Here is a 22,112-nt window from a genome sequence, read left to right on the forward strand (position 1 = left end):
AGTCTTGGGGGGAGGGAGGACCTAGGAATATCTAACCAAGCAAGTGAAAGATCTCTAAAATGAAAACTATAGAACACACTGAAGAACAAAACTGAAGAAGTCCTCAGAAGATAGAAAGACCTCTCATGTTCATGGATAGGCTAAATTAATATTGTTAAAATGACCATACTACTAAAAGTAATATACAGATTGAATGCAATCCCAATCAAAATAGCAATGACATTCTTCACAGAACTAGGAAAAAAAGTCCTAAAATTCATTTGGAAGAATAAAAGACTCAGAATAGTCAAAGCAATTCTAAGCAAAAAAGAAAAAAAAGCAACGCTGGAAGTTTCACAATACCTGACTTCAAATTATACTAACAGAACCATAGCAACAAAAACTCTCATTCTGCATAAAACCAGAATGAGACTTGACCTTTATCTTTCACCCTCCACAAAACATCAACTCAAAATGAACCAAAGAGTAATGAATTAGAACAGAAACTATGCAACTCCTAGAAGAAAATGTAGAGTCAACACTTCAGCATATATAGGCACAGGCAACTATTTTCTCAGTAGAACTCCTGAAGTTCAGGAAATAATGCCAAGAGTTAATAAGTGGAATAGCACCATATTAAAAAGCTTCTGCACAGCAAAAGAAATGATTAGGAATGTGAAGAGAGAGCACCCACAGGATGGGGAAAAATCATTGTTAGCTACTCTTCTGACAGAGGGTTGCTATTTAGAATATATAAAGAAAAAATAAATTTAAAAAAAGAATATATAAAGAACTTTAAAAATTTAACACCAAAAAAATCAAATAACCCAATTAATAAATAGGCAATTAATTAAACAGACACTTCTCAAAAGAAGAAATACAAATGGCCAACAAATATATCAAAAAGTTTAACATCATTAGCAATTAGAGAAATGCAAATCAAAACTAAACTGAGATCCATTTATACCTGCAAATGTCATAATTTTATTCTCTATTATTGCTGAGCAATATTCCATTGTGTATATATACCACAGTTTCTTTGTCCATTTATCTATTAGAGAGCATCTAGGTTGCTTCCACAGTTTAGCTATTGTGAACTGAGCTGCTATGAACATTGATGCGGCTGCATTATGGAGTTGGAAAATATCATGCTAGGTAAAGTAAGCCAATCCCAAAAAAACTAAAGGCTGAATGTTCTCTCTGATAAATGGATGCTGATCCATAACGGAGACGTGGGAGGCATGGGAAAAATTAAGGAATTTTGATTGTGCAAAGGGGAGGGAGGGGAGGGAGGGTGCATGGGGGCAAGAAAGATGGTGGAATGAAATGGACATCATCACCCTAGGTACATGTATGACTGTATATATAGTGTGACGCTAGATTGTATACAACCATAGAAACGTAAAGTTGTGCTTCAATTGTGTACAATAAATCAAAAATGCATTCTGCTGTCATATATACCTAATGAAAATAAATAAATTTTTAAAAAACTACACTGAGATTTCATCTCACAACAATAAGAATGACAGTCATCAAGAATACAAATAATAATACATGCTAGAGAGGATGGAAAAAAATACTTTTACACTGTTGGTGGCACTGGAACTTAGTACAACCACTATGAAAATCAGTATGGAGGTTCCTTAAAAGACTAGACCTGGAACCACCACAGGACCCAGCTATGCCACTCCTTGGTATTTACCCTAAAGAATTAAAGTCATCATATTCAGTGATACATGCACATCCATATTTACAGCAGCAGAATTCACAACAACCAAACTACGGAAACAGCGTTAAGTGTCCATCAATGGATAAATGGATAAAGAAAAAGTAGTATATATACACAATGGAGTTTTATTCAGCCACAAAGAAATAAAATAATGTCACCTACAGGAAAATGGATGGAACTAGAGATCATCTTGTTAAGCAAAATAAGTCAAACTCAGAAGGTCAAGGGTCATGTTTTCTCTCATATGTGAAAGCTAGTAAAAAGGAAAAGAATGATGAGGGGGATCTCATGAAAATCAAAGGGAGGTCAGTAGATAGAAGGAGCGGGGGGGGGGGGGGGGGGAGGAATGCTGGGGAGTGATACTGACCAAATTATATTGTTATATTGTGTGCATGTATAAATATGTAACAACAAATCCCATAATTATGTAAGGGTACAATGCACCAATAAAAATACGAGTGGGCGGGGGGGGGAGGGGGGCTAAAGTTTTTAACATGCTACAGGGAATAAAATAATCAAACTTAAAGAAAAAATTATTTTCTTCTTCCCTTTTAGTCCAGACAACAGAAAAGGCAGAGGAGATTGAGGCATTTTAAAAGCCTAGAAGAATAGAGGGAAGAATAAACCCTTCAGGGAAAAAATTTAAAAATCCATAGATTTCCCCCACAAAATAACAACAATGCCCTAAGAGAAGGAACAAAGAAAGATGTGAACAAAATGTCATAAGTCACACACAGTGTTTTAAAAGAATCATAGCTTTTAAGCAAAAATATGTGAGAGGTGTAGAGGTCAGAAAAGAGCTATGGGAATTAAGTTTTACTTCATTCTATCCATCCCTCCTTATAAATTTAAAAATAAAAAGGCTCTTACAGAATTACTTTCCTACCCAAATCTAGTGTCTACCTCAAGATAAATAGAGAAATGCAGATATTAAAAATATACACATATAGGGGCTGGGGATGTGGCTCAAGCGGTAATGCACTCGCCTGGCATGCGCAGGGCGCTGGGTTCAATCCTCAGCACCACATAAAAATAAAATAAAGATGTTGTGTCCACCGAAAACTGAAAAAAATATTAAAAAAAAAATTCTCTCTCTCTCTTTAATATATATATATATATATATATATATATATATATATATATATATATACACACACACACACACACACACATACAGTATAAAGAAAAAGTAAAGGGAAAATGGGAGCAATCACATTTGTATTTTCAGTAGTCATCAAGACAAAATAAACAAAAGGCATTTCAAATCACAGATAAAATCATAACCAAATCTCCTAAAACTTGACCATTCATTATCTGAACTTGTACATCAACCTATGCAAAACAAACTGCCCGCAGTACAATTTTGCCAAACTCTGGTTGGGCCTTTGGTATTAATGGTTTTTGCCTAGTAATATCCCCTCCTTTAAAACCCTATCCTGGGACTAGGGTTGTGGTTCAGCAGTAGAGGCCTTACATGTGTGAGGCATTGGGTTCAATCCTCAGCACCACATAAAAATAAATAAATAAAATAAAGGTATTTATTTTAACTACAACTTAAAAAAAAAAAATCCTATCCTGTGTTCTTTCATCTCTAGTAACACTTAGGGCTGAACCCTCTTTAAAAATATTCATTTAGGATCTATATTCTCCTTCTTTCTTTTCAAAGATATACTTTTTCTTTTCTTTTGAGCAGTGCTAAGGGTCAAACCCAGGCCTTGCTCATGCTAGGCAAGTGTGCTACCACGGAGTTACATCTCTAGCCCTCAAAGATAAAAGATTAAAACAAAGAATCAATTACTGAGAAAAGACTTAGGCATTACACAAATTTTCAAACACACTCAACAGTGAGCAAGCCCTTCTATACATATGGTATAATGATTTACCTAACATTTGAAGACTTTGCAAATCCCTTGATTTTGAAATTTGACCTATCTATACTCATATAGGTATTCAAATAATCTCATGAAGCATTACTGTTTTTTTTAACACAATGATATTCTATTACTACATATTTTCGCTGTTCTGATTCTGAAAGTACTTTTAGGCAGAAACATTTTTTCCCATACCATTTAATCTCTCACCAACCTGCTCTTGATTCCCCACAATAAACCTTCTTTACAGGTCTATAAAGAGGCTCCTCTTTACAATGTACAATGAGCTTCATACTTTCAACCTTAAGCAGATATGAAGAAGGAATCTATCCCAAACTCAGCTCTATTCTTTCCATTCATTTTCTAGGCAACCATAGAAAACTAAAGAAACAGAGGAATTGCAAATATAAATCCTCATATGTGAAAGAAAAAAAGAGAAACAACAAAACTACATAGGACTGTAGAGTAGGATAATTGGTACTGGAAAGCTAGATGATTTAGGAGGCTGACAGGAATTAATGATGTCAACTCCATCCAGTGATATGAGTGTTATGACCTAAAAATTAATAACATTAACTTGATAAAGGAAATAAATAAAAGAGAAAGGGGAAAGAAAGAAAAAAGGGGAAGGGAAAAAGAAGAATCTAAGAGAAATAAATAACTGAGATGGAGAAAAAGCCAATAGAGAGAAGGTAGAGAATACATACAGTATTACTAACTAGTTATCAGATACAACAAACACAAAAGAGAAGCAGAGTGAGATAATAGAGAAGAATTAGAAAGGGGAGAAAGAGGGCAGAGGACATAGCTCAGTTGGTAGTGTTCTTGCCTCGCATGCACAAGGCCCTGGGTTCAATTCCCAGCACCAAAAAAAAAGAGAGAGAGAGAGAAAGGGAAGGAATAAAGAAAGTAAGATACCAGGAGAAAAGTTAGTACAAAAAAAGAAAGTTTATTAAAAAAAACTTCAAAACTTCCTTATTTCTAGGAAATAATCTATACTTTCCTTGAAATTTGGCTGACAATAAAAGATCTCCTACCTTCACAGTGGTTCTCTTCCCACTGGCATCAAATCTCCTAATTTTCAAACTAGACCTTCAAGGTCCACTAAGTATTAATATAATTAATCAACACAGCTTTTTAATATTTGATATGAGAAAGGCATTAAAGAATATACTATAACTTTGTACAATACATTTCTATAGCCTATGGTTCAATGCAGTATAGGGATGTAATATTCCTGAATTCTAAAATCGCCCCCCAAAATTAATGGACTTAGTGCTCATATCTTTACAGTTTATTCTGTAAAAGTGACTTTGCTTTTAATCTCTATACCTCAGAAAATAGAGCTATGTATCATGGCAATCTTCCTTTTAATTTACTATTATTATTAATTACTATAAAATAAATGTCAACTGGGGCTGGTAGAGCCAGCCTAGCACATGCAGGGCCCTGGGTTCGATCCTCAGCACCACATAAAAATAAAATAAAGATACTGTATCCAAGTACAACTAAAAAATAATATTTAAAAAAAATAAATGTCAATAGTGCTATAAAAGAAGCAACTGAACAGAAGTTATCACAGAAATCTATAGTATATCTACAAAATCCCACTTCCTATACTCCTATGGTGGTTTTAGTATTTTCTAAAGTAGATTGCTAATGCTGTTCAAATGAACACATGGTACTTTGTTACATCTTACCTTGTTACTTAAATTTATTTCCCTAAAACATGACCTAAAAATTTTGCTTAACTTGCACATACTAAATAAAAGCAAGTGAAGAAGAAAAGAGAAACACTTACTGCTCTGGCAGTTTCCCCAAAATCAATCTTTAGCCGTCCCATGGCTCTGATGATCGCAATGATGGACTGTATAGTATTGCTGTAGACAACTACTTTATACTGTTTACATTCTTCTTCTGAATAACCATCCTCATGAATGATTCTTTAAAAAGAAAACCACAAGTCAATACCATGAACCTGGGGCTGGGGTTGTGGCTCAGTGGTAGTGCACTTGCCTAGCATGCATGATGCACTGGGTTCGATTCTCAGCACCACATACAAATAAATAAAAATAAACATCCATCAACAACTAAAAAATATTTAAAAAAAAAAATACCATGAACCTAAAATGAAAAGATACTATGGACTTTTTACCCATTAAGAGGAAATCTAGTCTTACAAAAAGCCATGTTCCAACTTACTTCATCTGTTTCACAATGGTACTTTTACCAGATTCTCCAGCACCTGAAATAAAACAAAAACAGACTTTGAATTTCTCTGGGTTCACACATAAAAGTATGAAATCAACATAAGTGATAACTATAAATTGATGAAAACCACAGGTCCTAGGGTAACTGGGTGAGACTGTTATGTCTATCAGGAAAAAACAATGGAGCTTCTCCATTAAAGCATTTTACTTTCTTCATGTAACTCAGCAACAAAGTATAATCTACTCAACGTGTCCCAGGGCCTGCTTGCTATAATTTGTGTAAAACAGACATACTCAAGAAGCATTTCTAGTAACTCACCATAAAACATGATTATATACTGAACATAGGCAAAAATTAATGATTATTTAATTCCTTTGTTGACTACTTGCCATGCTCATGAATTGGAGGAACATTTCAAAAGCAATATTCTCATCACAGGACTTAAGAGACATTTGACTTCTCATTAAAACAGAAGAATAAAAGTATTGCCTCCACCACCTTTTCACTGTATATCTCCTCCAGACCTTTAAAACCACACTTCCCTCCTTGCAAAACCAGAATCACTTTCAGCTAACAATCACTATGTCAAATAGGCCTTCTGAACTCCTTGACAATCTGCCTGCCAGATCTTCCCCAGTCAATTCATTCTCTCACCTTCCGAAATGCCCCAACATTATACCCTGATGATTCTGCCCCATCTTGTAAAAATTAAAACAATCAGGAAAAATTATCTCATTTTCCCATAATCATATGTACCAATCCATCTGTACTTCCACTAGTATTCTTGACCTTCATCAATGGATGAACTGGCTCTGTGATGTCTTAGAGACTAACCCTCTCCTTACACACTACTTCATTTTATCTGCTCACAGTCACAACTGCTGCAATTTCCTACGGTTTTAAACACCATTCATAAGCTGATAATAATATTTAACATCTAACAAGTATGATGTTAATCTGCTCTAACGTCATCAATTACTCAAATGACAATTTTTCTCCTCTAACTGGGTCAATCCTGATCAGCTCATACAAATTGTATGCTACACTGATTTTCCATCTTTAGTCAACACACACCCACACTCATCTCTATCTTTCCTTGACCGCACTTATTTTCCTCTAGCTACTACTCCATTTATCCTCTTTACAGCAGAATTCCTCTAACATGTCATACATACTCGCTGAACCTTCAATATTCTGTACCTTCAATTTTCTCCTTTACCCATTCTAATAAGGCTTCTATCCTTACCAATCTACTAAAACCATTTCTCAAGGTCTCCAACAATTTCCATCTTGAAAAACCCAATAGTCATTTCTCATCTTACTCAGCCTCTCAAGCAGGATTTGTCCAAGTTGATGACTTCTCTCCCTTGAAATACTTTCTTTTCTAGGCATGCTTCCAGCTACCACACCTTTCTGGTTTTGACTCCTCAGTTTCTGTTCTCCAATTTCTGAATTCTAAAAAATGTATTGCTTTAAGGCTTCTTCCCCAGTCCTTTTCTCTATACCCACACTCTAAGTTATCTCATCTAATCTTATGAATTATGGTTTCAAACACCATTCATAAGCCCATAGTAATATTTAACATCTAACAATTATGATATGTCAGTCTGCTCTAAGAACTTTGCCCTATTAGCTCATTTAACCTTCACAACAATCCTGTGAGGTAGATATTATTATCCTCATTTTACAGACGAGGCAAATGAAGCAAAGAGATATCAAATAACATGCCCACAATTATACAGTAAATTGCATAAGTGAAATGTACATTCACAGAATTTGGCTCCAAAGTGGTGTATGCTGCCTCTTTTACTCCCAAACATGGATCTGTAATCTTGGTTTCTAACATTGGATCTGTACTCATATAGTTAAATCACCTACTGAATAAATTACAATGAATATTTATAGGCATCTCCAAATTAAAAAGCCCAAAACTGAGTTACTAATTCCCCACCCCCATCTCAAAACAAACTCTACTCTTCCCTTCATCTTCTCAGTTAATGGCACCAGCATTCATCCAGTTGCTCAGGCTAAAAATGGCAAGTGAACTAACTTAAAATATAACTAACATGCACATAGAATGGGGGCTCCAGGGCTGATCTATAAATTAAACATTAGTAAAGCTTAGGTTTTTTAAAAAAATAAAAACATACAAATACAGTTTTAAAACAGTTTGTTCCTTGCACTTTGAAAACATGGCCTAGATGACAATGAAAGCTTCTAAGTGGGCCAGTGCTTCAGACCATGCCTTTCCTATAGTTTTTCACATAGTGGCTGGAATAAACTGTATAAAAAGTACAACTGGGGCTGGGGTTGTGAGTCAGTGGTAGAGCACTTGCCTAGTACATGTGAAGTACTGAGTTCGATCCTCAGCACCACATAAAAATAAATAAGTAAAATAAAAAGTATTGTGTCCACTACTAAAAAAATATTTAAAAAAAAAAGTAAATCAGATCATGTCACAATTCTGACCAGAGTTGGCCCATGGCCTCCATTTATTCTTAAAATGCATGGCAGTAACCTTCAATAGCCCTTGCCTACCTCCTCACCCTCATCTCCTCTAGTCTCCACTTTGCTCTCACTGTTCTTGTCAGACCAGCTTTCTTACTTTTCCTCCAACATACCAAACTGGTTCTCACTGAGCCAGATCCTGACTCAGTCTTTGCATTTACTCTTCCCACCACCCGAAATAATTTTTGCAAGATTTTCTTCTTCACTCATATTTCTGCTTCCTTCAACAGCCTTCGCCGACTAATCTACCTAAATAGCTTCCACCCCATCACACTCTCTTCTTACCCAGTTACATTTTTTTTTTCACAGAATATATCATTTTTTCACACAACAGATTCGCTTACTTCCTGTCTTCCCTACTAAGATATATGCTTGGTCAAGGCTTATTTATCCCTATATTTCTAGAGCCTCAAACTGAGCCTGACATAAATTACTTAAATATTATTGAAAAATGATTGACTAATATTCAATAAGCATGACCCTTACCAGATATTTCTCAACTTCATCAAACAAAAATGTAAATTAAAAGATAATTTAAACTATATAAAAATTTTAAACAAGCTACATTCTTGCAGAATCAAAAAGTACACTTAAGCCAGGTGCGGTGGCACATGCCTGTAATCCCAGCAACTTGGGAAGCTGAGGCAGGAGGATCACAAGTTCAAAGCCAGCCTCAGCAATTTAGTGAGGCACTAAACAACCTAGCAAGACCCTGTCTCTAAATAAAATACAAAAAGGGGGGGTGGCCTAGGGATGTGGCTCAGTGGTAAAGCATCCTGGGTTCAATCCCCAATACAAAAAAAAAGAAAAAAATGTACATTTATATATGACTTTATTCTTATTACTATGGTCGATAATCAGGGATAGCACTATTTAGTTAATATTCAGCAGCACACAGTGACTTTCTTAAGATACTATTTGAAAGAAGTGAATTTCTCCTATATGTACATCTAGGAAAACTAATGATTTAATTTCAAAAACAAGAATACAAATGCATATGAGTTTTAGTCTAAATTGTATAAAACTATTTTCAGATCATTCTATACTAATAAGTGGTTATATGCTAAAAAAAAGTATAGGTTAATAAAATGTGTACCATTGTTTTATATATTGAAAACAGCATTTCTGCCTTTCATGTTGGACTATTCTGAATGACCATCAATAATTTTACTAATCTTAGCATCAATATCCACCTATCTCTTTAAGTTCTACTCTATTAAAGTGCTAACTTTAAAACAAAACAAAGTCTTTTCCAAGGCTCCCTTAGAAAACATCAGTTTGGGGCTAGGAATACAACTCAGTAGCAGAGCAGTTGGCTAGCATGTGCAAGGCCCTGGGTACAATCCTCAGTACCACAAAACAAAAATAAAGAGAGAGAGAAAGAGGGAAACAGAGGAAGAAAGAAAAAAAAAAGAAAGAAGGCACTTCTTACTGCTCACAAAACTAAATATAGGATTTGTTTCATGGGTGTTCCTGGGTATTTTATACACATGAAGAGTGAATCAGGGGCTGGGGTTGTGACTCAGTGGTAGAGCACTCGCCTCGCATGTGAGAGACCCTGGGTTCGATCCTCATCACCACATAAAATAAAAAAAACAAAATAAAGATATTGTGTCCATGTATAACTAAAAAAAAAAAAAAAAGAGTAAATCACTGTATACTAAACATCTTTAACCCATTCAGCTTCTAGATCACTATGAAAAGTGCTACCATCTCATCCATCTCCCAGGTACGAAATAAGAGTCATCTAGAACCCATTTGGTCTTTTCTCCTTATCAAGCTGTAACAAAATCTTCTCTCTTCCTTTGTTTTTCTTAAATTAAATTTCTACTTCTCATTTGTTTGATGGAGCCTGACACTCAGCCTATTATGTGCTACTGCTGTAATTTTCTCAAACTTAAATTCAAAGGCCTTCTCCAATTACTTCCAAATAGCACTACTAAAAAAGCATCAGCTTAACAGTTTCCAAATTCTTCAAACACTTTTCATAATTCTTTCTTATTAGGTCTAGGCTCTTCTGTTTTACCTCAGCCCCCCATAGTCCACTGTTCTAATAGTAGGGTCTCCAAAAACATCTCACTCTTAGGTTTTCCCCAAGTTGTTTTCCTATGTCCCACCCCTTTCCCCACTACATATGTGGTGTTTGGGACTTCTTAATTTTATCTACATCTTTTTGGCCATACTCCTTCAAAAAGTCATCAAAAGTTGCACAAAGATGTTATGTCCGCTGAAAACTAAAAAATAAATATTAAAATTCTCTCTCTCTAAAAAAAAAAAAAAAAAAAAAAAAAAGTTGCCTATATTCCCACCAAGGAAAATATCAAGAGGTATGGGGCTGGTGTTATGGTTGGGGCTGGGGTTGTGGCTCAGGGGTAGAGCACTCACCTAGCACAGGCAAGCCCTGGATTCGATCCTCAGCACCACATAAAAATAAATAAATAAAATAAAGGTATTGTGTCCAGCTACAACTAGAAAAAAATAAATATTTTTTTTAAAAATGGGGTAGATGCAAAGACTACTTCAGAGACAATTTATGGCTTAGAGAAGGAGGAAATGAAGATGATTCTGTAGGCAGAAGGGATCGCATTAGGCCGGGTTTAGACTATATGTAGGAGAAAACATTGGGAACACCCCAGAAACAAAAGGGACCAGGATCAGTTAAACTTAGAAACATTATCCTTAAAAGTATATCTACCTAAAGGGCATCCTATATAAATACAAAGAAAGGATAAAATAAAAATGACAAGATTTTTGAGAGAAAAAGGAGAAAAAAAACTATGTTAGATGGTCTCATTCTTAATAAAAGAGGCAAAGTAATCTGTAGAGAATCAAGAAGTAAAATTAATTTAGAAAATCATAAACAATCAAGTAAAACAAGAGGAATATGTACATAATCACCATCACTGTAAGATGAAAAACAATTTACCAGTACATATTCTACTGCCGAATCATTGGATTTACCTAAATATGTTCTTAATTTTAAAGAAATCCCTTAAGAGCAGGTATCATATTATTTGCCCCTTCCACACATATAACACTATGGGTTTTAAAAAATCAGTCTTTTTTTTAAATGCCTGATATTCAAAAATAAATAAAATAAAGGTATTATGTCCAACTACAACTAAAAAAATAAACATACATTTATTTTTTATACTTGACTATATTTATAACATACTTGAATATATTTTACTATTCTATTCATGTCTTCAAGCACAAAACAGGGACTAATAGAAAAAGCTTAAAAGTGCTTGACATGTAGTAAATGTTCAATAAATGTTAGCCTACTATTATTTATGAATGTGTTTTCACTGTTCAGAATATCATCAAGAAATGTCAAGGATTGCCAAAGTTTCTTTTAATAAAAACTCTGATATTGATGTTAGTTCAAAATATCAGTAGAAATGGCATAATATTCAGCAGCTATTTCACTATTTCATAAAAGCCTAGATTAGATCTGGATTCACACACATAAGCAATTTATAACCTAAAAACTACAGCAAACTATAGCAAAGCATTAGTTATTTTCTCCATCCCCCTCTCTCTCCTTAAATATATTTTAAGCTCTATTTACAGCCTCCTATCTCACAGTTTTCTAACCCACCTTTGTCTCTATTGCTTTTCCTTAAAGTTTCCTTTATACCTTTTACCACCTGAGAGACAGGCATTCCAGTGGCACCTGAAACACCTCCTTTTGCTTTTAAATAAATACTTGTTACTGTGGAGAAATCCTGAAAATTTTAATAATTCAGAATTATAACTGGAACACAAATCCTCTTCCAGAGGTCCGCAAAATGAAGTTCCAGAATGACAATATTTTTGGATAACCTTCTAGCCAATGCTAGACCAAGATTCTCTCTCTTGTATAGGTCCATCATCATACATATGGAAACATAATTAGAATAGGCATGGACAGCCCCTCCTCTAAGGCAAGTTAACTAGATTTTTCCCCCTAACATATTCTCACTTTTTATTTAAACACAGGCAGTTAAGAAGATTTTTTCCCCTCCTTTTTAAAGCTAATGACACCATGTAGTAACAAACTCTTAACAGAAGAGTGAAATTTAGTCCCAACTCTGCCAAGTCTACTTAGGTGACCTTGGGCAAATAACCTAACTACACAATGTCTTATGTCCTTATATATAAAAGACGGAGGATCCTTAGCATCACATAAAAATAAACAAATAAAATAAAGGCATTCTGTTCATACACAACTACAAAAAAATTAAAAACATGGAGGCCTACATGTGATCTATAGTTGCACTCTAATATTCTATTATTCCATGACTATAATTACTATAACACTAAAAGCTGACTAAATCTCTTATTCTGACGCACAGAGGTCTCGAATCAAACCACGGCTCCCTACTTTCCTATCAACTCAATTTACAACAGCTACCATAATGCAGTTATTAGCATGTTCTCCAACATGCACTCCTGGCTCCAGAAGGGACCAATAGTAGACAGAAATAGAATACATGACAGTAAGGATGAGTTATATGGGATGTCAACTCCTATTATTCATGCTCAAGGGTACTTTATATATAGTCTCAAACTAGCAGAGCCTGCAAGTTAGACTGCTATGGTTAAAAAGAGAAAAAAAGAAAAGAATTGTAAATATCTACAATTAAGGATCACAGGAACACAGTCCATGCTATTTCCAATGAGGATACCTATTGCTCTCACTGGATCCTTCATATTAACAGGTAGTAAGTAGCTAACAGTAAAAATTCAGACAAAGGTTAACAATGACATTTCATGTAAGTGCTTTTCAAGATACTAACTACAAAAATCAGTTGCTTTTTAATTAATTTAAAGGAAAGATTAGAAGAATCACAGTTGGGGGAAAATGTCCCTGAGCAAATAAAAATTATTATTCACTTTTTTTTTTCAACAAATATGCCTCCTTTGTGCCCAGAACTGCTGGATATCAAGAGTTCAAAGTTCAAGTTTCCTTAGTCTAAAATAACAGAATAATTGTTTACTCACCCCACTATTTCTTTAAACATCCTAAGCCTTGTATGTATAAATACTCCTGATGCCCCTATTCAAGTCAAACTCCAATCTTATTGTTGAAGTCTTCTGCACTTCTCCCACAGTTCTACTGCCATCCCAATGGCTGGCAAAAATTATCCATTTTCAGCATCAGTCCCATGGGTTAATTTCCAAAATTAAACTCCAGATCGTCCCTCCCTGTCACTGCACCTCAATTTTATCTCTAGCCCAGCTCTGGCTATTCTAAAAACACTATATGACTACCTTCCTAGCTCCTCATCTCCTGGCTTCTCATAAACGGTTAAATGGTCTTCTTGATTTTGATTAAAATAATTATGAAATCTTTTTTGATATAATCTAAAAACCCTTCCATGCCTGTGTACCTCACCCTTAAGAGTTACCCTGACCAGGCCTAACCTGGCTCTATAGGATAGGATCAGACACTGTTACACTCATACTTGGTTAATTTTTTGGTAATTATTCGGACCTATGCCTGTTTAGAATTCCACTTATCCTTAAACTCTTTAAAAGGATAATTCTTGAAAGTACAAAAAGCTGCCTTCTTTCTATAGCCCCCTCTTCCAAAACTAGGGCAGAATAGGCACTTAATAATTATCTGTAGGATGAATGGCTCGAGTTTCTATGATAGTCAGTGGTTGCCTAATCTTATTTTGTAAGTGCCAGCTGCGATGGATGGAATTTTTAATGTGGGCAGTTAGCAGAAACAGATTTCTATTCCTTGGCTATCTTTACTCAACTCTACACCCACTACTGGCTATGCCTTCAATTCTCAGCCCACTACTATAATGAGAATAAATTTGGACTCACCAGCCTCTTTTCCCTCTAAACTTAATCTTAAACCCTGTCCTAGCTCCCATGCATGTACTATCATTCTGTTCCAGTACCATAAACTGCTACAAATCTGTCCTTGTAACCCCAACACCTAAAAGAGTACAAAAAATATAGTGAGCACTCTTTAAATATTCACTTAGTGGATGAATGAATAAATATCTTATGGGTTAAGTAAGTCAGTGAACTTTCAATTAAGACAGAGATGATTGAGCTCTCTTCTAAAAAAGATTTTTTCATGGAAGCAATCATACACCAATCACTAAAAAGGCTTAAAGGATATATAAGAAAATTTTTATAAAACTTAACTTACAGGATACAGGCCTGTAATCCCAGCAATTTGGGAAGCTGAGGCAAGAGAATCACAAGTTCAAGGGCAGCCTTAGCAATTTAGCAAGGCCCTAAACAACTTTGTGAGTTTCTGTCTCAAATTTTTACAATGGGGGCTGGGGTTGTGGCTCAGAGGTAGAGGCTCTCCTTGCACATGCGAAACCCTGGGTTCCATCCTAAGCACACATAAAAAAATAAATAAGTGAAACAAAGGTGCTGTGTCTAACAACAACTTAAAAATAAATATTAAAAAAAAAGAATTAAAAAGAATTAAATTTTTACAATGGGAGGGGGGAGTTGTTCCAAGGACCCTGGGTTCAATCCCCAGTATATAAAAAAAAAAAAAGTTACTTAGAGTCTCATTAAATTACTGAGGTTGGCTTCAAAATTGCAATCCTCCAGCCTTAGCCTCCTGAATTGCTGGATTTATAGGCATGCACCACCACATTCATTTAGACAGAATTTCATACCTGCCTGCCCATAAACTCCCTTCTAGAAAAATCCTAACTCCCCTTAGTAATAAATCATCCACATAATATGGGCCAATTTCCTTCCATGATTGGATCAGTAATGAATGCCTGACAGTAATCACCCAATCATAGGCTGTCAGGTGCTTACACTGTGTGAAACCTACAAAAGGTAAGTGGGAAAAATCAGTTATCTGAGAAATATGTGCCAGAAGATATGGAAAACATTATCCTAAACTAAAAGCTCACAATATGTGAAAGAAAAAACATGCTCACACTACCTTTACAGAGCCTCATTTACACCAAGGTAATAAGGAAAAGATTCAGAGAAAGGTTGATTTGGAAAGCGTCTAGACAAATGAGCAGAAAGACTTTTAAAAAAGGAAGCCATGAGAGTGAAAAGAGAGCATGCCAAGAGAAAGTTAGAAAAGAAATAAAGAATGGACAGGACCAAAGGGACCAAAAAAGAGAAAGAGGCAGAGGGGAACAAGTGAAGATAAGAAAGCAAAAGGAGGCAGATATAGTGAAGGCAAGAAGAAAAACAGGTGCCTCAGCTCCTGTAACCATTCTTCAATTTTTCTGTATTCCCACAAAAATCTCCCTATATTCTAACAATTTGTAAACTAGTTTGAATGAGTTTTCTATTCCTTGCAACAAAGTAAGTAAATAAAAGAAACTGAATGAAATTGGCTTTAAGGAAATTAGTATTACTTTTGGGGGGAGCTTTTAAAAAGCTCGTTGTTTTTATTAAATATTAAATGCTAATAAAAGGGTATATTTGTTATGTGTAATAAAACAAATTTCTGTGTACCTATTCCTCAAAAAAAATTAAATATTACCATTTATCTTTGAAGCCATCTACGTGTCCCACTCAATGTCAATTACTGTTACATTAAATATTTCTAGAGGCTAAGTATGCAAGGAGGGAAGGGCAGATTAAAAAAAAAAAAAACTCCAACTAAAACATATCCATAACTTACATGGCAGTGTATGATTTGTTCAGAGTTTTGATGTGTTTTGCCAAGTGCATGAACATGAACCTGTAACAAGCCTTATAAAACCAAGCAATAGATCACTAATCAACCATTTTTACATTCATAAATCACTTGAGGAAGGTGTTGGTTTGATTTTAAAAGAGAGACAGACAGAAAGTTAGTTCACTCAGTTCCCAAAATATTACCAAAATATCACCTCTTGAGAATATGAACAAAGTAATTTTAGTAATAACAACTGGTCAAGAAGGAGAAGAAGCCGTTTCTTCCTCAACTATGCAGAACATAAGAATGCTTAAGGGAGCAGCCATTTGTCAGCAAGGAGGATGATTATCCTCTGCATGCCTTAATATTCAAATTGTGGTCTCTAGTGAGTAAGTTTCTTCACTTCTTTGAAAGCAAAGCAACAAAAAGCCATTTTGCTAATAATACTAAATTATATATGGTCTTTATATATGACATGACTGAAAACATTCATTTATTTAGGGTAAAAAGGAACAGAAATGCCATGAACAATAGTAATGTACAAATAATCCAAAGACCTATTTTAGTCTATACAAATAATTCCATTATAGTGGAGGATGTCCTCCAAAGTTAAGAGTAACACTAAATCCATTCATCAAAATCCATATATCCTGCTAGGAGAGGTGGCGTATTCCTATAATCCCAGACTTCTTGGTAGGCTGAGGCAGGAGGATCATGAGTTCAAAGCCAGCCTCAGCAACCTAGCAAGGCTCTAAGCAACTCAGCAAGATTCTGTCTCTAAACAAAATATAGAAAGGAGAAAAGGACTGGAGATGTGGCTCAGTGGTTAAGCTCCCCTGGGTTCAATCCCTGGTACAAAAAAAAAAAAAAAAATCCAAATATCCCATAATTTCACCTTTAAAAATATCAGAATCAAATCCTAGGACCCAGAAACATTGATAGCAGCACAGAACACTTTTCTACATATCTATTTAATAAAATGTAAATTAATATATCACACTTTAAAAATTCACCAATAGGAAAACATTACAATTTGAGATGCCAGGTAAGGGCCTATTTCAATTTCCTTTAACATATAAATGTTCACCATTGTTGTTAAGACAAAACTTAGAAGTCTGGGTTTCACATATGTATTTATTTCTATTTTTTAAAAGCAAGTAATAAAAACAAAGCAAAGTCTAAAGACTTTGGTATGTTAATTCTGTTATTGTGTATATAATAAAATATGTCTTAAAAAACAGCTACTAAAAATTTCAAATAAATACTCTCCAAATCTCCTGCATATCTTTCCAGCCTCATCTCCTATCCTCCTCCTATACCAATCCTTCTTGTCAAATCTATTTGCTCACTCATGCTGAGCCTTAATGCATACTATTCCCTCTGTCTGAATACAATTCTCTCCAGTCTCTGCTTTAAGAATTCCTGTTTATCTTTCAAGGTCCTCTCAAATGTAACATCCTCCAAGAGGACTTCCTGATATGAATATCTTTTTTCTTCCACCTTACAAAATTGACTCCCTCTCAAGTCACATCCCACATATATTTCTATTGTTTAATTGTACATCTACCTCCCGTGAACTGCTTAAGAGTCTTGTCAATTTCTTATTTCTATCACTAGGCTATAAAAGTGCCTTTTTCATAAGACAATCAGAGATACATAATCATAAATAATAAATGAGCCTCCCACTGTATGGCACAACAATGAAAATCAAAAAGCTCAATAAAAAGTAGCCTTGGCTAAATGTGATGCAGTACCCTAGGATTGGATCACATTCTGGGATGAACTAAATATGTGAAAATTTATTAATGTTGCAAAATGGTTTAAAAGATTTACATCATTAAACTGAAGTAGTACTAACATTATTATTTTCAGAAATTCTAAGTAACTTAACAGACGTAATTATGTCATTACATCAAACAGTGCTCTGTTTTGAAGTTAATGATTCCCCAGTTCTAGGAGAAATAGAGAAAACAGAGGGGAACCAGGTACAGTGGTGCATACCTATAATCCCAGCAGTTTGGGAGACTGGGGCAGAGGAGGATCCCAAGTTCAAAGCCAGCCTCAGCAACTTAGAGAGTCCCTGTCACAAAATAAAAAATAACTAGAGCCCGGCACCATGGTGCACACCCTGTACTCCCAGCAGCTAGGGAGGTTGAGGCAGGAGAATCACCAGTTCAACGCCAGCTTCAGCAAAAGTGAGGTGCTAGGGAACTCAGTGAGACCCTGTCTCTAAATAAAATAAAAAATAGGACTGGGAGTGTGGCTCAGTAGTTTAATGCCCCGAGTTCAGTCCCCAGTACCCTACCAAAAAAAGGCTAGAGATGTGACTCAGTGGTTGAGTAGCCCTGGGCTCAATCCAGTAACAAATAAATTAAATTCAGCTTGAAAAAATAAAAGCAATTTTTTAGTACCTGACCTAGTATAAATAGGTTACATATCAATATTTATATGAAAAGTAATTACAAGATGACCACAATCAAATTATCTTAATAATTTTAAATATATCCAGTCGAAATGATCCCTATATGACCAGTCTGGTAAGTATTATTTGCAGGCCAGGTGAATAAAAGTATACAAATGTTTGGATCATAGCAAGATATGTCCAATTCAACAGTTGTAGATTTACAAGAGCAGCTAGAAAAAAATCAGAATATCATCTACTTTTTGAGTTAAATAAAAAGAATTTCTGAGACGTTAAAATACATCATTCGAAAAACTTTTTTACATGAATATTAAAATTTTATCAATTTAAAAATATGACTCAGTGACAAAAAGAAAAGCCCACAGCAGCAAAACAGTAATGGATCAATAAACATGATAAAATCTCAGCTAATTTTTAACAATCTTCCTTAAACCTTTAAGTCTCTTTCAAGTTAAATTTAGAAATCAAAGGAATTTCAGACTAAAAACTAGCTTCTCCTAAAAACTTATTTCTAATATCTCTAAGTCACACTCAGGTACAGTCAAACAAATTTGGTCTTTGGGTACCCCTGTTCTTGGTTTAGTTTACATCAGATGTATTAATTTCTGTTAAACGTTAAGACAAAAATAGATTATTTCAGGATATGTTATTTACATAGAGCACTATATCAAAACTAGAACAATTAACCAGCAATCCTACCACAATGTTATTCAGTTCAAGCAGCTTGAATTACAGAAATAAATACAGCTGATCACTAAGCAGGTAACAGGATAGTCTGGATAGGTAAAAGCTTAAAGATAACTCCAACTTGCTAAACACTGGAAAAGAGCTACACTAAAATGAAGACAATTAAAATTGAGGGAAATCCAAATACTAGTAGAATTTATTTTCTTTGTATTCTCTTTTGAACATTTACATCAGAGGCATTTTTCTAATTCAATTTAACTATCTTCTCAAGAAGCTTTGTAGGGTTAAAACGATTTCAATCACACTCAAGAATAAGAAAAATAACACAAAAATAAGCCTTTTATAACTTACTTAAATATTCTATCTGATTAATCATATTGACTTCACCATCAAGGGACCTTAAGATCAATTTATATCCCTCACCAATTGAGAGAAAGAAAAATGAAGTTCAAAGATTAGGACTAATCTCTCAATTTTCAGGCTCTTTGTCCTGTATTACATGGTATCTCCTATTTTGAATTGTATTAATCAGGGATGTGTTTTAGTTAATACTAGTCTACTATATTCTGTTGGCTAGAAAATACATTTAAAAATAAACATCAGTAATCCGAACAAAATTAGCGCCACTGGTCTAGACATTTCTTATAATCAAATTTGTAACATTTTTATTTTTTGGTCTTTACTGCTAATATTCTAGTTCCTGAACATTTAATGTATCCCCTCTTCTCCTTTCCCTCCAAAGTCCCAATCTCTGATGAAATTAAGCCAAATAACTAAACAAAAAAACAGCACAAGACAGCTAAAACCTATCCACACCAAAATCTACTTTGCCAAATGTTTCTACCTACTCCTTATGAAAAACCTAGAAACACAACATAAGCAGCAAAATAATCTGTTTACTTCTCTTCTTACTTTTGAACAGTTTTTTTTTTTTTTGGTGTTCATAAAAGGTTTACCGGGGGAATTAGCAAGAAAAAAACAGGGGTGATGATGATGCATGAACCTCCCAAAATACATTTGATTATGTATATTTTAAACATTTCTAAAATAAAATAGAAGGTAATGAAATTCAGTTTACATTAAGTATTCTCAATTGGATATGTTGACAACAGGAGCTTAGAATAGAATCCTACACCCTACCTCAAGATGAACTGAACTGTTTTCTCTGAACTACACAAAATGACCATATTGAAAATGAGCAGACATGTTCTCATGAATTAATGAGAAATTAGAGCAGCAATGTTTAGTTCCTCAATATTTCCATCTAATTTCATTATATTCAATTTATATTTAGTGAATGTCTACTAAGTGGTAGGCATTGACATCTATTAATTAATCATTAATTCTTTTTAATAGTGACCCACCCTAGATCTTATAAAATTATAAAAATTTATAAAGTTCAGCTTTATAAAATTCACAACACCCCAACAACCCTGCCTACTTCAAGACTAGACTGGTGGGTATCTAACAAGGCTGAACCAATCTGATATTCTTTCCCAGGATCCTGGAATGGGGGGATCCTGGAAGCATATGCCAGATGACACATAACACTTAACATACCAGGTCAGGTGGCATGTGAGCCATAGAAAGTGTAAGAATAAGCCAAAGTTGAATACTGGTGGGTTTGGGAGAGTATCAAAAGTGAGCAGAGAAAGCTGATATGAACTGATGACTTAGCCAACAGAGCACAGCAAGTGGCCATTCTGCTGTAGGAGAAATGGGGGTGGGGAATAGTGTCACAGTCCCTGAGAATGCAACTTGCTTATATTTAATTTCTTATCTCTCCTGGGATGTCTGATGCCTAAGAAGTTATCTACTGTGTTCTTTCAATAAACCTCTCTTTTACTTGTATGATATGAGTGATATTATTTCTTACAGGTTCTTAACATTATATTAGGTCCTGAAATACACATATATTAAGAAATATGTAGTTCTCCTGAACTAAGAACCATATATAGTTAGGAGCAACTGCATATATAAATAACCATGCTATAAGGCAGACACTAATTGGCAAAAAAAAAAAAAAAGTACCATGAAATCTCAAGAAGAGGGACACCATTCACTTCTCCATCAATCAGGAGGGATGCTGGTGTGAAGGAAAGTAGCTGCCATGGCTTCCAGCACCTGAATGAATCCTCAGAGGCAGAGCCTTCTGGCCAAGCATCTGGGGTTTCATCCCGCTGGAGCATTCAGTCACCCTGGAGGTTGCAGCCCTCTATAAGTTTGGTGTGACTGAACCAAGAAAGAAGACATATAAAAATTTCTACAGAAATTATGATTCTATGAAAGATTCTAAGGATGGGGCTGGGGATATAACATAGTTGGTAGAGTACTTGGCTCGAATGCACAAAGCCCTGGGTTCAATTCCTAGCAACACACACACACACACACACAAAAGATTCTGAGGAGATGAAGAATGCTGGTATCTTTCAGAGTGCAAAGTGATCCTGGAATTAAAAAAAAAAAAAAAAAAATTCTTTGGATTGTGGTCATTGGAAGTTTGTTACTGATTTGTGCTCCAGAACTATAAAACATGAATATATGGCCTAAAGAATAGTTTTTCTTGGTAAATAAACAATTAATGAATGGAATAAAAAAGAGAGAGAGAGAGAGAGAGAGAGAGACAGATCACATCCAATTCAGAATATCAAAAAGGTTTCATGGTAAAAGGAACTAAATGATAATCACAGTGGACAATAGTGTGTGAAACATTTTTTAAATGTATTTACAAAGAAAACTGGAATCCTAGGTCTACCAAAAAAATTTTTTTTCTTCTAAATTTAGCTGGTCTAGAGAATTTGGAATCTGGTAATGACCAAGTGACAGAACTGGGCAACTGACAGATAATAAAGAGATGGGAGCAAGAGAGGAGTTGAAAATAAATCCAGTTTTCAGTCTAGATAATGGTTTTTTTTTTTTTTTTTAGTTGTAAATGGACACATTAACTTTATTTTATTCATTTACATTTATATGTTGCTGAGGATCAAAACCAGTGCCTCACACATGCCAGGCAGGTGCTCTACCACTGAGCCACAACCTTAGCCCAAGTATAGATAATGTTGAATGTGAATGCTGGTGTTGGAAGAGAAA

General features: G+C 34.8%; 1 protein-coding gene across 1 annotated transcript in view; it reads right to left on the minus strand.

Moving 5' to 3' along the window:
* The window catches only part of Gnai3 (G protein subunit alpha i3), a 48,486-nt gene that overhangs the window by 20,718 nt on the left and 5,656 nt on the right, over nucleotides 1-22,112 (minus strand). The window contains exons 2-3 of the mRNA XM_076863096.1: nucleotides 5,782-5,824; nucleotides 5,381-5,522 (exon numbers count right to left, since the gene is read on the minus strand). Coding sequence (XP_076719211.1) covers nucleotides 5,381-5,522; nucleotides 5,782-5,824 — 185 coding nt within the window. The remainder of the gene's footprint in view (nucleotides 1-5,380; nucleotides 5,523-5,781; nucleotides 5,825-22,112) is intronic.

Source organism: Callospermophilus lateralis, chromosome 7 (assembly GCF_048772815.1).
Source record: "Callospermophilus lateralis isolate mCalLat2 chromosome 7, mCalLat2.hap1, whole genome shotgun sequence".
NCBI classification, from domain to species: domain Eukaryota; kingdom Metazoa; phylum Chordata; class Mammalia; order Rodentia; family Sciuridae; genus Callospermophilus; species Callospermophilus lateralis.